The sequence below is a fragment of the Aythya ferina genome (assembly GCF_964211825.1).
Source record: "Aythya ferina genome assembly, chromosome: 10".
NCBI classification, from domain to species: Eukaryota; Metazoa; Chordata; class Aves; order Anseriformes; family Anatidae; genus Aythya; species Aythya ferina.
In genome coordinates, this window is record NC_140306.1 from 5,179,891 (window position 1) to 5,202,272 (window position 22,382).

The 22,382-nt window shown below is 48.7% G+C and overlaps 1 protein-coding gene across 7 annotated transcripts in view; it reads left to right on the plus strand.

Moving 5' to 3' along the window:
* The window catches only part of FRMD4B (FERM domain containing 4B), a 114,386-nt gene that overhangs the window by 57,382 nt on the left and 34,622 nt on the right, over positions 1-22,382 (plus strand). For all 7 annotated transcript variants that reach the window (XM_084530875.1, XM_084530878.1, XM_084530879.1 and 4 more), the window contains exons 3-7: positions 232-326; positions 2,279-2,371; positions 5,573-5,657; positions 16,541-16,597; positions 17,630-17,652. In XM_084530875.1, coding sequence (XP_084387001.1) covers positions 232-326; positions 2,279-2,371; positions 5,573-5,657; positions 16,541-16,597; positions 17,630-17,652 — 353 coding nt within the window. The remainder of the gene's footprint in view (positions 1-231; positions 327-2,278; positions 2,372-5,572; positions 5,658-16,540; positions 16,598-17,629; positions 17,653-22,382) is intronic.

Genomic DNA, 22,382 nt, shown 5'->3' on the forward strand with positions numbered 1-22,382 from the left:
CCAGATTTCCATGCCTTTTTTTTTTTTAAGGAGTGCCAGTCAGGGCTGAGCTGTGAATGCTGTTTGAAGAAAGATGTTGCATCTCTTACTAGATCTAGCAAATAAGAGAAGTGGAATTAATGGGCATGCTTTCAACATGCCGTCTGCAGTTGTGTCAGTGTTTGCAGAGAAGATTATTTAAATGAAAGGTCTGAACTGAAATGAATAAAATGGTCTTGAATCTTTCAACAGCCCAAGCTTTTGTCTCGCGAGTTACTGGACCTAGTGGCCTCACACTTCAACCTGAAAGAAAAGGAATATTTTGGGATAACTTTTATAGATGATACGTAAGTATGCTAATTCATTTTAAAGAGCTGTGGTTTATTGCAAAGTGAAACCTATCCCAGACACTGTGGCAGCTCAGTGTGATGGAAAATGCCTTTTTGAAGAAAGGCTTTCCTCCCTTTTGCTTGTGCTGTTTGGATGATGAAAGAGGAAGGTACCAAACAGGAAAAAAAAAAAAAAATTGGAAAATATTTGGCTGGCATAAAATGGAAAACACTTGTAAAATCCCTGCCTGACACTTTCACTTTTCACGCTCATCTTACAAGATGAAAAAGCTGATTCAGAAATAATTTCCCATGTGAACGCCCCCAACTTCCCCACTCTGCACTTTTAATAATAACAAAAAGGATTTGGGTTTATTTTTGAAACAAATAGCTTGTATTGCTTTCCACATTAGTCTCAATGCATTATCAACGAGTTGTTTAAACCCAAATGTCCTGAACTGTGAAATATGAAGGTAGGCTTCCTGTAAACAATTTTTCCTTTTGCTTGCCTATTGCTTTTAGATATCCAACCTATTCTACAGCCTGCCAAAAAGAACTACAAAAGCAGCAGATGTTGTAAATGCCCAACTCTCCCTTCCTGAGCTGTGCTGCACCCCCTGACAGCTTCCATGGTGGCTGCCTGGGGTGGGCAAGGTGCTGCAGCCAGAAACCTGCTTCTGCTGCTGGATGGAGGCAGCTGGGTTGATGGAAATCTTGGCTGTTGTTTAGATGGATCTCTGAGAATTGCCCCAAAATGCTTTCCCAGGTGTGCAGGGTGCAGCCCAGCAGGGTGTCAGCTCCCCAAGGGCTGGCATCTTCAGCAGTGTTACCTGACAGCTCCCTGAAAGCGCAAAACAGCTGAAGGTAGAGGGAGAAACGGAGTTGTGCATAAATATCACCCCTAAATAAACCTTTTCTCGTCCAATGAGAATAATACTAGTCCCTGTTGCTCTCTCTGCTGCCACTTTTATGGTGTTTTTCATGGGAGCTTCTACCTACAGACCACATTGAGCTGAGTTTGGGGTCACCCTGAAGAGGCAGCACTGGCTGCTGGGGCTTACGGGGGTGGTAGTAGCCACTCATCTCTGGACCCCTTACTGCGGCAGGATATTATTAAGTTGCTCTCATCTTGAGTATTTTTGCCACATCCTTGTCTTTTCATCTCTTCAAGACACCTTCCAGCTCTTCTGTAAATCCCTTCAGACTGCTGTTCACACACGGCTTTTTCAAGAGCTGCCTCAAAGTTCTGCTGGAGGTCTTTGGTTGCTGGCGCTCCCTCGTGGCGAGCTCCCTTAAAGTGCTGCCAGTGGATTAGCTAAGAGCTGTTGGCATCCCCAAAACCACCTGTGGGACTCCAGAGGCTCCCTTGGGTGCACAGGGCTTGGAATGAGCATGTGGCCTCTGGAGGGCACCCATGCTCCGTGGCTGGGCAGACCCAACATTTGGGGGCAGCAGCAGGCTCTTGGGCTGCTCTGAGGCTTCAGGGTCATGAGGGAGGTTACTGGGACTTGAGGGATTTAATTTATTATTTTTATTTATATTATTTTTTATTTATTTATTTTTATTTTGTTGCCAATTTCATTTTTTTTCAATTTGAAGAGGCCAATTTTAGAGGCATGCAAACTGCCACCCTTTGCTACAGATCAGATCCCCCTGCTGTGCACGAGGAGTCAATGGAAGTCGCCCCATTTATAGCAAAGAAGGGTCTGCTTCTTTTTCTGGACATCATATTATGGCTTTTGTGCTACAACTGAAAATACAACTGTAAAGAGTGTTTCCTAATGTTCAAAAGTGAATTATGTCAACATCTGAAGTTAGGGAAAGAGGAAGGAATTTGAACTGTTTGCCTGCTTCAGAGCTAAATTTTGCAATTTTTTTAAAGTAATGCTTGGAGTAAACATGCACTGGAAAGAACACATTTCCACGTTTCCCTTCCTACTTGTAACCATCCCCTCAATCTGTTTCTGCAGAGGTCAGAGCGTCTGGCTGCAGCTGGACCACAGAGTCCTGGATCATGACTTGCCCAAGAAACCAGGTCCAGCAACTTTGTATTTTGCTGTTAGGTGAGTAATTGTTTCCAGAGAGAAAACAGTACCCACTTGGTTCATTTATCTCCAGCGGTTTTTGTTTAAAGGAATGGATTAGTGATATAGGAAATAAATGTCAAACCGATACGTTATTTTTAAAGGGTGACTAAGTCCTAGGTAAGTGCTGCATTCTTTTGTGTTTAGCTATGAAATCAGGTAGTTTGGAACCTGCTACTTTTTAAACTGGTACTAGCACATTGTTCCTTTTTGTTTGTTTAAATCACCCCCTTTTAAAATCTTTTATTTGTCTGACTTGTCTTTAATAGTGCTATATTTTGATGCAGTTTGTTTAAACAATCACACTTTTTCATGTTCTTATGTTTACTTAAGGTTTGTCAGCACTTGAAAGGGATTGCTGATGGCTTCTTTGCTCACACAGCTTCAACCAGTCCCTAGGAGAAAATAAAATCCCTGGCAAAGGGATGATTTTGGTCAAAGTAATTGCATTACTTTAGGACTTTTGCTGGCAAAGCTCTGCTGGTTAGGATGTGTTTTTTTTCAGGCCCGTAACAGACAGAGCTGTGCTGGCAGAAAAGACCAAACGTCATATTCTTAGTGTTGTTAGAGTTTATATTTTTGTTTTCTTTAGTTTGTGAGGAAAATGAGAGCAGACTGACCTCATTCACTTTCCCTATCAAGATTTATGCCTTGTGTGCTTAATTGCCTGAAGCACTTCCAAAGCAGAGCCTGTTGTGCAGTTCGGTCAGTTGGCACCATTGCCCTGCCATGTCCTCTGCACTCTAGACATGGAGAGATTGGTTCCACCAAGTGGCGCTCTGTTTTTGCTGAATACGTGCTTATTTGTGATGGAGTTAAGTGCTTCTCTTCCTCCCCCCTTCTCCACTTTTTTCAGGAAAGGGAGGGAAAAAAAACACATTTTAGAAGGGTTGATGGTCTCCTCGAAGTATTCACTGTTTGAGGACCTACAAAACTAAAATATATGACTGGACATGGTGCCTTCTGCCCACTGGGGGCTACCATGACCTCACACCTGAGCTGTCACCTCCTGGCAGTTCTGTGGTTGGAGCTGATGTCGTTGCCTTGTGATGTCCAATTTTGCCCTCTCCATTGCAAGATGTTCCTCTGCAGGACGGGGTGTGTAGAGACCTGGGCAAGAGTTAATGCATGAAGAGTAGGCTTGGGAAGATCAACTTCTAAAAGCTAATTTTAAACTTAACTGCTCCAGGGTGATGAGATCCAAAAGAAGCGATTGGGAGCTAAGGAAGAGGGCAGTGAGCAGGAAGCCTGTGCAGAGCAGGAGGAAGATACAGGAAGAATTAGCAATGTTAAAACTATCTTATGGTTAAAAAATAGATATTCCAACAGATTCAAAATGTGCAGCACTGCATTTTGTCACAACTCTTTGCATAAATGACTCCAGGCCTTTGCTCAGTGGCACAGGCCTTGGGTGGTTGGCTCAGACGCTTATCTCGTGTGAGCACATGTGCCTTGTCAGAGTCTATTCTTTAGTCAAACTCCCATGAGAGCAGCTGAAATGCACAGTTGGAGGCTGGGATGGAGAAGCACAGCAGGGATGGGAGGGACAGGCGGTGTGCAGGTGATGGGCAGCGAGCACCAGCACACCTCTGGCCGTGCACAAGGTGACCCCGCTGGATGCAGCTGCAGGGCAGCCCTTGGTCTGAGTGAGTGGGCATGGACTGGAGAGGGGATACTTATTTTTATGCTTGCATAAACTCAATCCGGTCATGTAAATCTTTCATATGGCACACTCAGCTGCTGAAGAGCTGTACGATGCAGGTTTAGGACTTAGAAAAATATCCTTCTAGTTTAAAGGATGCTGACAGCATCAGAAATAAAAGGAGAACGCTATATTTTGTTTTGAAACATGCCTGTTGTCCCACGAACATCCTTATCTCTTTGCTCTGGTGTTCTCCATCTGCACTGCACTGATAAGAGCATTCAGCTTGTGCCACGGAAGAAGTGAAGCGCCCAGATCTGCCCAGGAGTGCTTCCCCTAACTCGGGGGCTCCCACCATCTCCTGCTCTAACAGCTCTGACCGGGTGCTGCTCCTTTTCAGAGCAGGAGACGCTGCCCTGCTTATGAGGGCAGCAGTAAGCTATGACTGATGGTCTGGGCTGAAAAAAACTGCAGGTGCAAAGCAAGGGATCGTCTCTGAGCGTGGCAGGCTGTGTGGTCTGTGTTAGCCCTCCTGGCCTCTCGTATCACAGGCTGGAAGCTGAGAAGCCCTGCTGGGGGCTGTGCTGCTGGGGTGGTGGTGGTTGCCCCAGCCCTTTGGCTGCAAACAGAAGTGTACCTCCTTCTAGCATCATGTGAGAGAGTCTGGATCCAATCTGTGATGATAATGAAGCACAGGCATTCTGCTTTTAAATCCTAAAAGGATTTAAAAAAAGCTAAAGAAGGATTGACAGGACAATGTTCCCACAAATTTGTCTCCTTAAACCAACTTGGCAGTTCCGTGCTCCTCAAATTAGAGACGTGTTTTCTCTGCATCTCTGTGTCTCAGCGCTGCTTAGTTTGATGCCCTGAGTGAGTCAGAGGTGTGCAGACAAGTTGTGTGTGGCTTGCAGAGTGCCAGCTGTGTGCATCATGTTTGGCATAGCTGTATAACAAATCAGGACACATCTGCCAACCTTGGCTGGGCCAGAGCAGCCAGTAATGGAATTGCTTTATTTGGTCGTGCCTCTGCAAAACGTCGCTTGTTTGTATGTGAACTGTATAACCGTAAAGCTGTTCTGGTGGCAAGTTGTGCACAAATGTCAGAGGCTGGTGGGTTGCAGTGGGATTAGCTACTGCTTTGTGGGGTGCTGGCTTTCCATTTTTCCATTTCCATGAGGCTGTTTCCCCAACCTGTAACACCCAGTTTTAAGTTACCTTTTCCATTTCTGTGGTTTTGCCTGCATAGGAGGAACGGGGTTTGCTGCTTTAAACCTCAACAGGGTTTGCAAATGAGATTAGAAGTCGTCAGCTACCTGTGATGCGTTGAACAAAAGGAGTTTTTTTGTTCCCTTCATGCTGTTGACCCACAATTTTCTGCTTGTTCCCTCCTAATAGGCAGGAAATGAAGTGCAGTAGCTTGTAGTTCCTCTGTACCGTTTTATTGCTGGAGAGCATAAAGCTGAGGAAATCAAATGATTTGGGAGGAAGATGAAACCTATTCAAGAAAGTAACTTTGCTCTATTTTTTTTTTTTGTCAGGTTCTACATTGAAAGCATTTCCTTTCTCAAGGACAAAACGACGGTGGAGCTGTTCTTCCTGAACGCCAAGTCCTGTGTGCACAAGGTAAGGCTGGGCATCCTTTGGAGCTCCTTGTTGTGCATCCCCTTCTATTGCTCCCCACACCACTTGGATGGTTCTGCAGACTTGCTGAGAGCGCCATCCTATTTCTAGATCTTACCGACATAAAAATCTCAGCATGCGTTCTCTCCTCCTCCACTTAAACACTGATGCTTCAAGCAAATGGATAAGGATAATGATGGCTTCTTGGTCGTGTTTTCACAACCCTGCTGTGTGCTCACCACACTGAAATGTCTCAAATACTCGAAAGCTTTTAAGTTGTTTGAAATCTGGGTTGTAGCTTTGCAGGTAGGCTCTGTCCCGGAGTGACATATCCCTCTACATGCTGCGTAGTAAATGTTTAAGGAGGAAGGTGAGGAAGATCCTATGCTCTGGTTCCTAGTTTCATGATTTTGTACCTTAGTTGCAGATCGTGGTTAAATTAGTCCAAGGGTCACTCTGTTCTTACAACCTTTTCTTGGAAAACAATCATTTAGTGTTACGTGTAAGCTCAGCATAGCAGGCCAAAGTTTTCACCTTTATTATGTTTCCTATTTTAGAGAACTCTCATTCTGTATCCAATGTTCATTATTTTATGGTAGGATCAGAAAGCTTTCACAAAAAGCAGTTAATGGCGACGTTGTGACTGTGGTTTGTGCAGGAATTGCTTTCTGGAAGAGTGGAGGAAACTTGCACCTTTTCACAAAATATTCAAGTTTTAAAGAATGTTTGAAAAACTTGGGGCCTCACTAGTTACGTTTCATTAAAAGCAAATCTCCGTTTGGCGTATTTGCCATTTTAAATGAAGGATCTTGGCAACCTGTAATGAGCCTTCCAGGGAACACTGGAGCAGTTAGGAAAGAAAACAAATTTTGGAATTGGAAAATGGGACTGGTTTTAGTCCTGGTATGGGGAAAATACCCCTGCCCCAAGAAGCAGTCTGCTATTGAAATAAGTACTAGGTGCACATCAAAACATTCGGGTGCAAGTGGTGCTTTTATGTAGATGCATAAAGCATAAGAGAAGTAAAAAGGGAAGCATGAAAAACGCCCTCACTGATCATAGGCATAAATATGTCATCAAGCTAATAGAGAGTCACTTCTGGCCCAGATAAATATTATTCAAACAGCACAACTTGGTCTTATTGAAACGAAGTGTTGATAGTTGGGAAGCGCTGATCACGCGCAGAGTGCTGCAATAAGCAGGCTGCATCACCCCGTCCAGTTCGGGGCTTCGGGAGCAGGGAGGTTTGCATGAAGGCTGCTTGATTTTCCCCCGTTGCTCTCCGGGAGTGTGCTCTAACCAGCAGCAACGCAAGTGCCAGCTGTCCCCAGCAGTGTGCCTCCTCCCAGCTGCTTCCAGTGATGGTTTTGGGCAGGGACAGCCTCAGAGGTGGTGGCTGCGTGTGCCCTGTCCCTGCCGTTTCCTCTGGTGGGAAGGGGACGAGACCCCTTGCTGCTGCCCGCATCCCCTCCACCTTGGGATGTGCTCTGTGAAACTGCAGCTGGTTTGAGGTGCTGCAGCTCTGAACTCAGAGTTTTTTCTCCTGCATTGCACAAACTCAGGAGGGGAGCCCTTCTCTCCCTGCACACCCAACACTGCAGGGCCAGAGCTCTCCCTATTTCTCTTGGGCTCTTAACTCATCCCCGCTGCGCTCTGCGTGTCGTGTCAGCTTGTGCCACCATGGTCCTTGCGTGCCAGCAGCACTCTGCCTGGCACCTCAGCTGATGTGGAACATGGTACATACACCGAGATGGCCAACATGCACGGGGAGGGATGTGTAGCAATGGGAACACAGGTGGGTGGGAAAGTGGGTAGGACTCAACCTGTTTATTTAAAGCTTATTTACTTTCAAGATGTTTGCTTGGTTCAGTGGCTTTTAACCTTCGAATTAATTCTCTTTCAAATATTTTTCTACCCCACACGGTAAGCTTAAGGTCGCTCTAGAGTTCAAGCAGCGTGATGTGCACATGGGACAGATTCTTGTGGATCCAGCCCATGGGATTCAGACAAAAGGAGGCACAAAGCACCCCGACTGCAGTGTGTGTGCTGGCGCGGTGCTGCAGCCTCCTTGGTCACTGCTGCGGGGTGCAGCATCAGCTCCCTGCATGCAGATCCCTTGCTCCAGTGAAGCAAGTGGCTGGTGCTTGCTAATGATGGCGAGGAATGTTCCCTGGCACTGCGCAGTTGTTGATCCAGCTTGGGCAGTTCAGACCTGCCCCAGCTTTGCTTTTTTTTTTCCCTCCTTGCTGCATTCAGAGTGAGAAAACCCCAATGCACCAAAAAGTGGCACCCCCTGCCCAGTCTGTGTGCTCTGCCGTGCTCCTCAATGCGCAGGGGTGTGCTGGAGAGCACAGTACCAGGGCTGTGTCCTAGCCCAAATCCTTGCTTGAAACCTCTGCTCTGTGTGGGTTGGGAATGTGCTGGAAGGAGAGCTGCTGCTATACTGGGGTGTGAGAAGGCCTGCAGTAATAAGATTGCTTAAAAGCCCGTCATGTTTTTTACCTTCACAAAGCCACTTCCAAAGTCCTCATGATGTCCAGCATCGCTGGGTCCAGGCTGCTGGGCAGTGTGTGTTGACTGTCCTGCCCCGCATTACTCCAGAGAGGTTTTGCTTGGGGCTGAATGAAAATTCAGGAACAAAAATGATAGCATATGATATATATTTATTATGCTAGTATAGTTTACAGAATTTATATCTTATATAATGGAATAAAAAGCTGAATTAAAGTTTTGAAGCTGGAGAAGGCTGACTTAGTGATCTTCAGTGAACAGCCACTCTCTTGTTCTTCCTCACCTTTCACCTCCAGATTCCTGCAATCCTTTTCGCTCCTTTCTGCAAGTTGGCTACTGCACTTCCCTAACAAGGGTTTGAAGAATCTGGGGCTTGCACATTTCACAAATTCTATAGTCACTTTGGCAAGGGAGAGACAACGTAGACAATAAAATCTCTGCTGCCAGAAATATATTTCTTTCTGCTCCTCACCCACTCACCCACCTCCGAGCTCTTCTGTCAGAGCTCCTTTGTGCCTCTGCTGCCCTGTGCCATCCTGTACAGCCCACCTCGTTCTCTGCCTGTTCCCATTGCCTTGCCCTCATCCCCTGCAAGCAGCTGGGCAGCAAAGGAGACCCCTTTGCCCTAAGCACTGAGGACTGGGGCTCTTTTCTCTTTTTGTAGATCATGTTTTGCTAGTGCTGGAGCTCTGCACCCGGAGCAAAGAGAACTGCCCGGCGCTGCGCTGCGAAGTTCCCCCACACGTGCTCCGTCTTAACCCACCTCTGCGTCGGCACTTTCCTTCTGTTGCACGGTGTAATGCAACACCACTTCACACACCTGGAAAATAAACTTCCTCTGTTGGATTTGCCAACACACTCCAGCTTTGCTGGCCTTGCCCTCCCCGTGTCTCACCGCTTACGAAGCCGAGCGCAACATTCACCGTTCCGCTCGTGAGAGCGCCCGGCGTTTCCTCATCGCTGCTGCGTGCACACGTCTTGGCCTCCAGCCTGTGCAACGAGTGCTGCCAGCTCTCTCGCCCTGCCCTGCTTTCATGTCGAGCTGCCCATTTCTTCCCCGCTCCGCTGAAGTCCTGTGGCCATCGCGGTTCTGTGTGGCCGGGCCAGCTGGCTGGCTCCTGCGCTCCAGCATCGGCGCTCTCTGGGTTGGAGCTTGCAGAAGCCGCGTCTGCTGCCAGGAACACCACGGGCCGCTGAGCACGAGCTGGGAGCTGCTGAAGCTTTCATCTCCAGGGCTGCAGAAGGGCCTCTCTGACTTGGTTATAAGCTTGGTTATCCACATGTGTTTGGGAAACTGCAGTGAGGGTGCTTTCTGTTCATCTGGGCTCTCTTTTCTTCCATGCCTCTCTTTTTTTTTAAGGCTTTGAGAGCCGCTGCCTGAAAACCTTCAGTGGTGACAACCTCAATTTACAGGCTTGCTTTCCTGTCACTGAATTTAAGAAGCTGGGTTTAGATTTACAGTGATCTCTGAAATCTTCTGTACAGCTGGAATTTAAACAGGGAAAGTCCAGCACTTGGTTTCAGGTGAAATGGGTATCAGAAGTGATGTTTGTGCAGGGACAGGAGAGCTTTGTAACACGTTTGGTATGTTACTGCACAGGGCCCGGCCGTGGCTGGGACACTTTTAAAGGAAGTGGGTAGGAGCCGGTCAAGCACATGTTGATGATAAATTTGGAAAGATAAATTTGTCTTTTCTTTCAAAACAGCCAAGTTTGGAAAACTAACACCCTACTTGGCTAGCGAAGCACTGTCAAGTTTATTGTGCATTAGAGCTAACCTCCTTATAGCTCCGCAGCCATACGGTTGACTCCTTGCCAGTCCTTAAAATATGTTCTGTAAACTAAGAGCTTGGTCAAGTTGGCCGTGTTCCCCTTTTCCTCTCTCTATGTGTGTGTGTTGGGGGATTTATTTATTTAATTTCCCGTTCGTTTCAAGGACGTGCGAGAGTTGCTTTAAAAAAAGAAAGAAAAAGCTAAAGGAAATGAAAGTTTTTGGTGGAATCTGTAACCGTGATAGCTTCGTGAGCAGCGATGCTTGTGAGCCCTTGGCAGCCAGAAGACCAGTGCTTACCAAGAGGAGCTGCTGAAACAGCCCCCTGGTGTGAGCATAAAGCCTGGCTGGCTTCCAGCTCGCGGAGAGCAGAGTGGCTGTATATTAGAGAGCTCTCGAAAGGTTTACAGCAGATATTTCCTAATTCTCCCCCATCTCGAGGGACCGGGGAGCGTTCCCATGCAGGCTGTAACACGGTATAGCCTGATCCTAGCCAACCCTATTAAAATACGCTCTGTCTGTTGCCTGGGTTTGTCATCCTGCTCCTGGAGATGGCCCACGTGAAGCTCAGGACCAGCTGTCCTTCTCTTCTCCACCTCGGGGGCTGTTGTTATTTCCTCCTGTGGGTGCTGGGGGCCACCTCCATGCCCTGAGCCCCTGGTGGTGTGTGAGCAGAGGCGAGGGATGCAGCAGAGCTATGCCTGTGAACGCAGTGTGACAGACTTGTCTTTTGGCAGGAGGCAGGACCCTAAGCTGCTGGGAACTGGTAGATGTCCCCATGAGCCCCATACTCACCAGTACCCTGTGAAACCTCCTACTGGGCTGCACTGGTGGCTTGGGGAGGTCTTGGCCACGGTGTGGGTGTAGTCAAAGGACTCCGCAGCTGCTTGCAGAGGCTCTGTGCTGGTCTGAGGCTGCCTGCTGTAAGAGGCGATGGTGCCCCAGCCCTGTTGAGGCTCTCGATGGGGAGGTGGAGCCGTGTCCCAGGTGTATCTGGGCCGGCCCGTTGCACGTGAGGATTTAGTTGTCAGCCAAAGCTTCGTAACTCACACCTCTTGACATAGTCACCTCCTTCTGAGCCTAACTGCTGGCATTAACTGTGATGGAGAGGTCTGCACCTTCGATCTTCTGGCCACGGGTGAAGATGCTGTGCCACCCCAGCCTGTTCTGGCGTTCAGGTGCTGGGTATCTCGCCGTGGTGTTGCAGCAGGAAAGAGAAAGGCTGTGATTATCTGGCAAGAATCACCAGGCTTAATGTATATCCTGGCTCACAGGGAAGACTTTGTGCGTTCTTCCCTGTTCTTTGCTTTTTGCTTTTACATTGTATTCATGCAGGGGGGAAGAAAAAGCAGCAGCAGATGACTGGGGCCCTGTTGTGCTGAACTGCATCGAGAAGTCTCTGAGTTACCCCTAGACTGTGTCACTGTCCCCAGGGGTTCATGTCGGTTTTGGCTAAGGTATAAAGCGCAGACAAAGGAGATGGGGTGAGGATGACTGGCAACCACAGCGAAATAAAGGGTGTAACAGAAACCTGAAGCTTTCGTTCCCTGCGAGGTGACACCGGGCAGCAGCGACAGATTTTTTTTGGCTGGAAGGGCCTGAGCCGATGAGCTGGGCAGTTCCTGCAGGGAAGAGCTGCAGCATCCAGGGGACCAGCAAGGTTTGGGGCTTCAGATCCAGGAGGGAGCAGGACTGCGATGGGGGCGCTCTGTGGGGCAGCAGGGACTGCAGACAACCCACGGGGGATGGAGAGGTGGCTGCAAACGCCTGGCGTCAGAGCAGCCCCTGGCGGTGTCGCTCTCAGGTTGGAGGTTGTTTGCTCGCTGCCTTGTGCCTCCTCAGTGTAATCGCTGCTCAGAGCGAGTTGCTGAGCTTGCCTGACCTACTTCTTCCAGGGCTGCTCTCGTTTCGTGGTGTAACAGGTTGTGTGTGGCCCTGCAGAGGCCACCTTGCTGCCATCTCTGCTCCCATGGAAGCCTTGAGCTCAGGAAAGACACGAAGCTTTTAGCTCTGCGGGGACCTGACCTTGCACCTTTGGGTGCTCGGGACACGTCTGTGGGCACCGGGGCCCTGGTGGGAAGCTGCTGCTGCAGTGCTGGGGGTGAGGGCATGGGAGCTGGCGTGGCTTTGTTCACTTGTTCTGGGTCCACACCCAGCTAATTGCCATCCGCAATTTGACAACGTTCTTGGAGACGTTTGGTTCCTTCCTTTTCCCTCTAATTGCACCCTTTCAGCTTTCTTTTTAATCACCTTTCAGAAATCACAGGTAATTATATTCAATATTGTAGCTGTCTCGAGGCTATTCAGGCATAGTGTGGATTTTGGGGGGTATCTTGGCTTAATACAACTTTTTAAGAGGTTGGCTTGAGGGAAGAGGTTCTTGAATAACTCAATTCTCAAATCTTCACGTGAAATGTTGTCAGAGGGCACGTAACCTCCAGAAATTAAAGACTGAAGAAACTATCAATTTTAATTTCTTGCTCTGGCTCTCAGGAGTTAAAGATGACAGCTCCTGTGTTGCTTTAAAAAAATATCCTTTAAACAGCCTAAAGACTTGCTTAGCACAGTTAGTGCTCGTCTGGCTATCGTCATTGTTCTGCGTTTTCATCGGGCTTTCAGACGGGTATCTCTGACAGTTCCCGTGTTGATGCTGTGTCTAATGAGGGCTCGCTGCTCTATTCATCACCAAGCCTTGTGATTTTATCACATTCATGAGCCCGTTTCAGTGCAGGCAAAGACCTGAGCTCCTGTCTGAACCAGGGGCTGAACTCTGCCTGTGGACACTGAAGGCAAGAGTTGTTTTTTTACTAGCTGTGGAGATATTGCTGGATTCCTGCTGCACGCTCACTGGGCTGGGCATCTGCTCCAACCTTTTATTATTCCGACGTCTGTCAGGGTGACAAAGCCACCCCAATCCACTGGACCAAACGCACTGTTTAGATAAGCCGGTGGCCTTTTGGAGAGCTGCGTGAGGGGGTGAGGCTGTCTCCTGGTTGAAATGATTGGTCCCTGTGCGAACTCTAATTGAAAAATATCAGTTTCATCCCTCCCCTAGAGCTGCACCCTCTGTTCTGTTCAAACTTATTTACATCTAAAATGCCGAAGACTCAGATTTCATTATCTGAATTGCATCCATCTACTTAACCTCGTGCTAGTGACCTTATTCCCACGTGGGACACATCCAGGAACACCTTCCATCTTCATCGAAAACACAACCACAGGAGTCTTCACTGACCTGGCTCCCAGGGCTGCGCCTACTTACCGAAGCCTGCGCTGAAATTCCAGGTTTTGCAGGTGAACCTTTTTACAGCCACTCTTCCCCATTTGGTTTTGAAATTGGAACTTGCTGTTAAAGCAGGGCTACAACAGAGCCCCCTGTTTGCCAGCCTGGGAGGCTGAAGGATTGTTCCAAAATCACAATATTGTCAGAGAGAGGAGAGAGCCCTGGTCCTGTGTGAGTGATGTGTGTTGCTGTACGGGTCTGTGTCAAGTCAAAGGCTGTCCAAACTCCTTGACAGCCCAGGGCTGGATCCCATTATAGCGATGGCTAATCGGGGAACCAGATGGCAAATAACATTATATTATGATGGAAAATAATCCCAGGCTCTGAGGGAATTGTCCAAGAGACTGTCAGTTGTACAGCATCAGTCTGTTAGATAAAGGTTGCTCTGGGATCCCTTGCTTGAAATCTCTCTGCTCCTCAGCTACTGCGTGCCCTCAGGTCAGTCCCTTCCCCTCCGTGTCCTTTGATTTTAGCCCCTTGAAAGGTAGGGGTTCTGCTGATTGCTCCGTGGTGTTTTTTCTTTTTGGGGGTACAGTTACTGTATGGCGATACCTGGTGATAATTAGGTTCTGTCCAGCCTGTACAAAAAGGCTTTTTTAGAGCACTTTTAGGTACCGGTGTGGACAAAACCTGGGAATGGCTGTTTGAGAGTGCAGGGGAAAAATAAGTAAAAGTTTTAAGTTCTGGCATCAAGGTGGGGATACTTACACAGAAAGTGGTTTTGGCTGACCTGCTGTGGTTGAGTGTTACCAAGCGTGTGTGTTTTGTACCATCAGGTATCCCAGATAAAAGGGATGGGGAAGGTCCTCCAGTGAAGACGCCTTCAGCATCTTGTTTAAAACAGGCCAGGCTATGGAGGACTTCCCTACCTGCTCATTCCTAAACGCAGCTTTTAAGCAAGCACCTCTGAAAGTGAGGACGCCGGCTCTGCAAAACCCTCCCGGTGAAAGCAGTGACCGAAACCGCGCCTCCCGAAGGAGGGAGGCCTCTGTTCCGCCTGTTGAAACCCTAAATGAGGTGGTTGGGGAGTTCACTTTCAGTGTCCATGGAAATGCCATAGCAGCCCGGTAAAGTGACCAGAGTTCCCTGCAGCTTGTATTTAGGACCAAGCAAACCAACGCATAAGAGCAGCTTCGTAATTACCGTGGCTAATTAGTTAATGTTAGGGATAGGCTTTGAAGATGAAAAGCGAAGAGGTGTTCAGTTATTAAGTCTCCAACACCCCTGTAATGCCAGCAGCAGCTCTCGCTGTGGGTCAGCAGGGACTTGCAGCTGAAGTGGCTCACCCAAACGCTGCAGAGTTTTCCTTGGAGCCTGCAACAAAGAGCGGGGGCCCTTTGATGTGAGGATTGCATTTGGCTAGGTAAATCTCTCCCTGAGCTTGTTGTAGCATAAAGGTGATGAGCCCCATGCAGCCGATCCTGCCTCGGGGCAGGGAGATGGTCTTGATGAGCTTTTAAAGTCCCTTCTGGCCCCGTTTTCCCTGATTTTGTGGTCCAGGGAGGGCTTTGCTCAACTGGAGCTTGTTTTTCCTGCTGGGCAATGGCCTTTTCTCAAGTCTGGGTTCCCCCCTATTGGTGCAGAGCATGGTGCAGGGAGGACTGGTGTCCCGTATCCTCCCCACCACTGCTTCCTTCAGAGGCTGTTTGAGCAGATGCAATTGAAGCTAAATTGAAGCTAAAAAGGCGGCTGAGATGTGCATGACAAAGACTAACCTGCTGCAGACCTGGAAGTAACAAAGTGCCTTCATCTTGCACCTACGTGAAGACCGATGGGGCTGCGAACCTTGCCTTTTCTCCCGAGCATCTACATTAAAGAGATCTGAAGGAAAGAAGAATTTGAAGCCTTTTTTTTTTTCCCCCTCTCCTACGTTGTGATGTGCCCCTCCTCTTCTAATAAAATGTCTGGGAATGCTTTGGAGGCTACTTCTGCATAGCTCTTGCCACACCTGTTGGGAAGGGGAAATTCCTCGGAGTCTGCCCTCCCGGAGCCGCCCCGGGGAGCGCTGCTGCTGGAATGTTTTATTGACAAAGCTGGCAAAAAACTTCCTTTCCATGAAAATTGAATGATTTGTTTGCTCGCTTTTGAATTTTCTCTCCGTGGGCCAGACCTGCAGCTGTAGTTAATTAGCCCAGCTCCAGATGTGACTTATATATTTAGGGATGTCACTTCCCTGCATCTCCGTGAGTCTGTAGGTCTTCCTGCTGCCCTGGTTTGGGCACTATTTCAGCTTTTGGTCTGCCTTGTCCCTCATTCAGGCAACAAATCCTAGGGACAGGGCTGCGTGTTGGGATCTTGGTGGCAGCGGGTAGGCAATCACGTGCGCTACCTTCACTTGCAGAAGGGTAACAAGAAAAAAATCTGAAAATTCAAGGGATGGCTCCTGGGCCAATTCTGTGCTTTACGGGTGGTTTGCAGGGTGTAATAGGCTTGGGTAGCTCCAACAAACAGAGCTGAGTTGCAAGTGTGTTTCTTTTACTCTCCCAGTCCTATTGCTGGTCCCAGATAGAACCAAGAGCAGGATTTCTGCTTGCTAGAGACTGATCTGGAAAGATTGCACTTAAGATTGCAAGCTTAAAAAAAGAAGAAAAAAAAATACACGTGTACTTCTGATGCTTTAGCATTTATCGTTGTGCTTTCAGGCCATGACTGCAAGACTCTGCCTGGTTTTGGAGTGGGGTCAAGAATTGAGCTTTCCAGAGTGGGAGGCTGTAGAGCTCCTCTGAGCATTGCAATAAAACGCATGTACTTGCAGGATTTGGAGGCTGTAAGATCTCCAGACTGTGTGTGGTAAAAGAAAATTAGTTATAATGGCCTCGTGATTAATAAGCAGCGTTTATCTAGCATCATGGGTGTGCATACCACCATCAAAACAAAGCCGAGGTCTCTGCCTGGGGGAGGTGGTGTGCTTAGAGCCATAAATACCTGCACTACAACCTGCTCTCTTCACGGCCAGTGCTTTAAAATGTGCAGGATCAGGTACCTGGCAGGGCGTGTGCAATAAAACACATTTAGAAAGCCAACACGCAATGGCATGAAAAGAGAGGGGGGGGGGAGTCTGGGGGAGGTGGGAACGGACACCCTGTGTCCCTGTGCGCACAGCAAGTGTTCACGGAAGGGGAGAAACAGTCCCGGGGCGGCGAGAGGGCTGGGACTTGCTCGGAGCCTGGGCTCCCCCCCAGCTGCTGCTGGCAGAAGCGATGCTGCTCGCCCAAACCCTGTGTGACCAAACCCCGGGTGAACTTCCCTCGGCAGGCGGGCGTCCCAGGGGGCGGGCGGTGCGGGGCTCCCAGCGCTCACCTTCTCCTCTCTCCGTGCACAGGGGCAGATCGAGGTCGAGAGCGAGACCGTCTTCAAGTTGGCAGCCCTGATTTTGCAGGTAAGCTCTTTTTTCTCGTGCCTGGAGGCGCACGGTGCCTTTCTCCTATCAGCAACTCTGCAGCTTCGGCATGTGCAGCCCCTTGACTTGTTAGCTCAGCTGCGTGCTGCCTTTTTTTTCCTCCACTCTATGAAGACAAAACCACGCGGTGTAGTTCATATTCTCTGTAGCTGAAGAGGGGGAAAAAAATGCTACAAATGTTGGGAGCTGTTTTTCTTTTAGGTTAGGCAAGAAAATGTATATTTGTGGAATTTTCAATTGGAGGAGTGAAGGAAGGAGGAAAAGTTCATCAGGGGAAGTAATTTATTTGTGCAGGTTTCTATCCAATGTATCACTCTTTTAATTTAACTGGATGCTAGAGATCTGGGAAGAAAGAGAAGAGTATGATACTGTAGCTAAAACTTGTGTGATGCCTGTGAATTTTTCTTTCAGAGCACATAGTTTATACATCTATTATCTTAAATTATGGTAACTTTTTCTCCCCTTCATCAAGTTGTGTTGTCCTCAGACTTAAACTTTGGTTATTTACCACCTTCTGTGAAATAAATATCTCCTGTTAAAATGTTGGTCGTGTCCTCCCTCCCACACACACACACTGTCACTGACAAAATGCTCCCGCAAAGCTGCAGTGCCTTGATCTGCCCGAGCTGCTTCCATCTGAAGCGAGCCCAGTTCCTCCCGAAAGTTTGACCTGCTCGTAAAGCCGACCTTTAGCTGGGTTTGGTCGGCCAGAGAGAGAACGGGATTTCACTTCTCATGCAGTAAAAGAGACGTGGGATTTGGATCGTGAAATTCATCCCCCTTCTAGAAGCAGAATTATTTATGGTGTAGGTGGATAATCTACAGCTGGAAGCGTAAAGGGCCAAGTCCTGTTCCTGAGTGCATGCAGGCAGCCTCTGGGCTCCGCATGAGTGGAGCTGAGGTCGGGATCCAGCCAAAAAGCTGTGGGAGTGGGGCAGCGAACAATGCTGGGAAAACCGAGGAGTTTTGAAGAGATCTTGTTTTAATTCTGTCACTGTTTTTCAATTGTAGGAAGCGAAAGGGGACTATTCCAGGTAATAACATTTTCCTTTCTAACCCTAATGTGCTTGATGGATGTGTTTTTGTTGGTTTGCATTGTGTTTCAAACAATCAGAAATGGGGGGGGGGGGGGGCGAAGTCCAGCCGGGAGCAGCGGCTGCAGAAAGCAAAATGCACCGCTAGGCTGGATAAAATCTGAGTCCGCAGGGTGAGTAAGTCCTTCTGTGAACATGCTCTGAATCAAACCAATTTTCAGGCCATCCCTCTCCGCTCTCCTCCCCAAATGTGCGTGCCTGAGTGGGACGGGGAGAAAACAGCCTTGCAGCTCGGCTCCAACCCTGCCCGTGCCCCTGCCCACCCGGCAGCAGCGCGTGCAGGGGGCTGTGGAGCTCGCCAGCTGCCCACCGAAGTCAATGAGCTGCTTTCTTCTGCAGCTGCCCTGGGGCCTCCCCCTGTGCCCGCACCTGACCCAACACTTGTGCTGTGGCTGGTGTGCGAGCCGTGTGCTGCGCTTTGGCTGTTTGAAGCTGCGTCCTCCCAGGGTGCTTGCCCTTGGAAATCGCTTTCTGTGGGTTCACCTCCGTGCACTGGTTTGGGTAACCAGCACTGGGGGCTGTAAGGGGAGCTGGGGTCGCACTCGGAGCTGTTGGAGCCCGGGGAAAAGGCCTTCAATTAGAAACAGCTCGCTAAGCAAATAGAAATCCAAAAGGTCAGCTTTGGTTGCGTTAATGTTTTACTACTTGCTGAGTTTCTATAGAGGAGGAGTGATGTGTTTACACTTTTGCTGCCACAGCTCTCCTGCTGCAACAGACGGGTTTTGAGAATGCTCAGCAGAGAGCTACCTGTAAAAACGCAGGCCGTGAGTCGCACCTGGCTGCCAAAACCTGCAGCAGGGACATCCTCTGCTCTTCCTGCTGTGTGTGGTTGTCAACTCAGTGCCAGTTCTTTGGTCCGAGACCCCTTCTCCAAGTGCCGGTCCTTCCTCCACTGAAGGACAGGCTTTGTGTGAAGTCCATCACCAAGCTCCCTCTGCTTTTTGTTGGTGTGCTGTGATGCCTGCAGGGAGGAAAAGATGCCCTTGTGACTAAGATCAGCTGGCTGGGCTGGCTCTGCAGATGATTTCTGTTCCTATTCATGCTGTGGACCTGCTTTGTGACCCTCAGGATATTGCTTATAGCCTCAACATGCTGCCCGTTTCACCAGACTGCTCATCTTGCCTGATTTCACAGTGATTCCCAAAGCTTTGCTTAATTTAGGGACAGAGAACTCACATTGCCACAGTTCACTTGTCAAGAAGTGACTCATTAAGCTGCAGCCGCTGGTGGCGTGGGCTCTCTTAGCCTGGTACAAGATCTCAAGAAAAGAGGTTAAGGTTAAAACCTACCTTTATAGTTAAAACCTCCCTTCTGTGGTTTGAACTTAACTCTGACTCCTTATCACTTGCAATAAATAGGTTTGTAAGCATTGCTTCACCTGCACAGGAACAGTGTACGTGGCTATTTCACATGCCTCAGCTGACAGGTTGGAAGGAGTGTGTCACCTGTGGTTACCTTCAAAAGTATTTAAAGAAAATGGGAGGGAAGAGGTGAACTACACGACTGATCTCCTTTTCCACGTGCAGCTCTTCCCAGAGTTGCCTCTTGCAGGAGATCATAGCTGTGGCAATTGCTTTCACTGTATTAAAAAAAAAAGAAAAAAAGTTATGCCTGCGTAGCAAATGAGCACAGCCAGCTGTCCCAGCCCCCGGCAGTGAAGGAATTTGATTTTACATATCACAAGTGGTCATTTGGACCGCTGATGATAAAGCACGAGCTTAATTACCGACCTATCTAACAAAGATACTGTGTGAGTGCTCTCCCTGGCACACGCACCGCTGGGAGCAGGGACGCGGTGCTGCAGCCTGCCCGCCCTTCGTGCCCTGTGGTTCCTCCGTCTGCGGTGCCTCGCTGCGATGTGCTCCCCGTGCGCTATCATTTGGCAATTCCACTTTGAGTCACTTTCTGGAATGCGGCTCTTGCACCATTTCTGCTTACGTGAGAACAGCCTGGTTAATTTTTTTTTATATGTAGGATTAGTGCTGAATGAACTCCCGTAGATACAGGAATCGCCCCAAGTCCTGGAGCTTAGCGTGCTGGGAGTTAAAAAGGGCCAGTCCAGGCAGCACTGGTGAGCTCTGCTTGTGTCACACACCTCCTGGGAGCTTTTTGGCAGGCACACATCCCTCATGCTGACTCCGGGTGGGAATACACAGACTGGTACCAGGGTACGAGTGCTTTAAACTCCCACTGCTCTCCAGTAACCCCTTTCCCAACCCGCTGCTCAAATTCTCAGATAAGACCTTGCTGGAAGAGCGCAGTAATCTCCTGAGAGCCACCCCCCATCCTCCTGGGCTGAGTGGGTGAGCACATTCTTTGGAAATCTGTTCATTTTCAGCGAGCAAACCTGACGTGCGGGCACTTGGAGGAAGTAAAAACTTTAGGTTTCCTACACCACGGAGGTGACCCTGGGGAGCCCTTGCAGCCCAGTAGCGCTGCCAGCACGGCCACACGAGGGTCCCTGCGGCTTGGCCCCTGCAGGTGCCGTGCGGTGGTGGGTCCCCAGGGTGCTGGGCTGCCCTCCTGGCACCAGGACATGTGCTCTGTCATTCAGAGAGCAACACGAAACACTCAATTCCCACTTGGAAAAGACACCGGGTTGAAGACATCTTGATAAAGCCTTACAGGCTGTTAAGTACAGGCTTCAGAATTACACCCACGGCATGCCCGGTGCAGCTCTGCCCTTTTTGGATCACTCTGGTTTCTCAAAGGTGGCCTCAAATTACCACGGGCCGCAGGAGGAATTATTAGCGAAGATGGCAACGTGCCGCAGTGGTGCAGCTCGCCGCACGCCCAGTTCCTGTTCCTGTTTACTGGGTTGGTGATCCCGGCCACCATCAGTAGTCACCCATCTGGGTGATGCAGAGCGTGCCGCGGAGGTGCCCCATCTCTCCCGGGTGTGGGGCAGCGTCAGGGCTGAGGCAGGCACAGGTTTCCTTCGAGAGGTTTGTGTCTGGGATGCTGGCAGCAAGTTTGGGATGCTGCACGTCGATGGCCCTCTGCCTTCCTGATCCATGGCTTGGTGCACTTTGCTCAGGAGGAGGGACGTGATGCTCATTCGTGTTCGCTGCCCACACCTGATCTAGGACTCTGACTTGTCTGTTTTTCTTTCTGAACTCATTCATCTTCTCCAGCTCCTGTATTAAGAACCCCAAACAAAACGCAAGTCATGAACGTTAGCATAGTTTTGAAGCTGTGTTCCTTAGGTGCAGTCACCCGCTTGCATGGTTACCAATGGAACAGAAAAAAGCTGCAACCCTGCTTTAAAAATTCTTGAATTTTTAAACTTTCTGCAAAAGTTTTAAAAAGAGAATTTGATTCAAGTTGCAGCTTCTGGCACAGTTGAATTTTATTTTTTTTTTAGAGGGGGGGACAAAGTGTATGTTCTGCTTATGTTAGGATTTATTTTTTTTAATTTTAAAGAGACACAGTCAGAATAATTACAAGACCAGGCTGGAAATTATTCACCGTGTAACTATGCAATACATGCAGTCTTGTCTCCTTGCAAAATAAATGATTTACTTGTACTTAGTTTACAGACTACGCATCTGCCCTCAGAAATGCTGTACAATAGTAGATAGCGTTGTGTTTCTTTGTAGCTGGAGAAAAGAGTTTGTAACTGCCGTGATGACTGATAGTACCAAAAATGCTGTGCTTCCAACGCTGGAGAGTTTATTAAAATCAGATTAGCTGCTTGGACTATATCAAGAAAGTAACTTTTGGAAAAAAATGATCTCTGACTGCTAATCTTGGATCCCATTTTCCACAATAACACTTGTAGGACCGCAAGGCAGCCCCGCTCCCTGCAAGCTGATGAAGTTGCTGGAGGAGGGCTTCCGTTCCCTTTAAATAGCTGACACGTTCGGTTTTGATTCTGGCCTGTGGGCTGCAAAGATAACTCCTGACTGGTGTAACATAACACAGACAAAATAATGAATTCCTGATAGCTGACATGTGTGAGACACTGGGGTTTATCATTACGTGGGTGATAAAGGCAGTCTGCAGCAGGAAGAGGTTTGTGTGAAAGATACGTTTGCTGGCTGTGGCGATAGAGGAACTGGCTCAGAAGCTCCAAACTTTACAAACTTTATCAAAGAGTAAAATAAGCGCTGGGTCTAGTCGCAGAAAACTGGCATCAGGAATTTGCTCCTAATTAAGACGAGCACTCACTCTTAGATTTTGGGTAATGTTTGCTTGGGAGTATGATTGCTGGAGGGAGAATCTGTTGATGGAAAGGAACGTGGAAATGGTGATGTGGGCAGTGCTAGGAAATAGCTGCTTTGGAGAAGTCAGAGGGTGTCTGACAGCGAAGCACCTGCTAGCTGCCGCGCTTACCCAAGGACCAGCTTGGCATCAGGAGCAGGACACGCCTGAGAATTGTCGGAGCCAGTTTGTCCAGCCTGTTTTGGGAAATCTCGCCAGGTTCAAATGACCAAACCCCAGGTGTGGCCACAGCCAGGATTTGGGGCAAAGCAGAAGCACAGATTTGGAGCAGATTCCCCCGTTGTCCCTATTTTCCCATCCTGGGGAGGTCTGGTAGGGATCCATGCAGTGTGGTGGGAGCCCACCTTGCAAGCCCACCTCAAGGGACCGTGGTGGTGGTGTTCTCAGCCTGAGCACATCCCGGTGCCTCTGGCAGCCCCAAAGGATTTCCTTCCAAGCAGGGCACG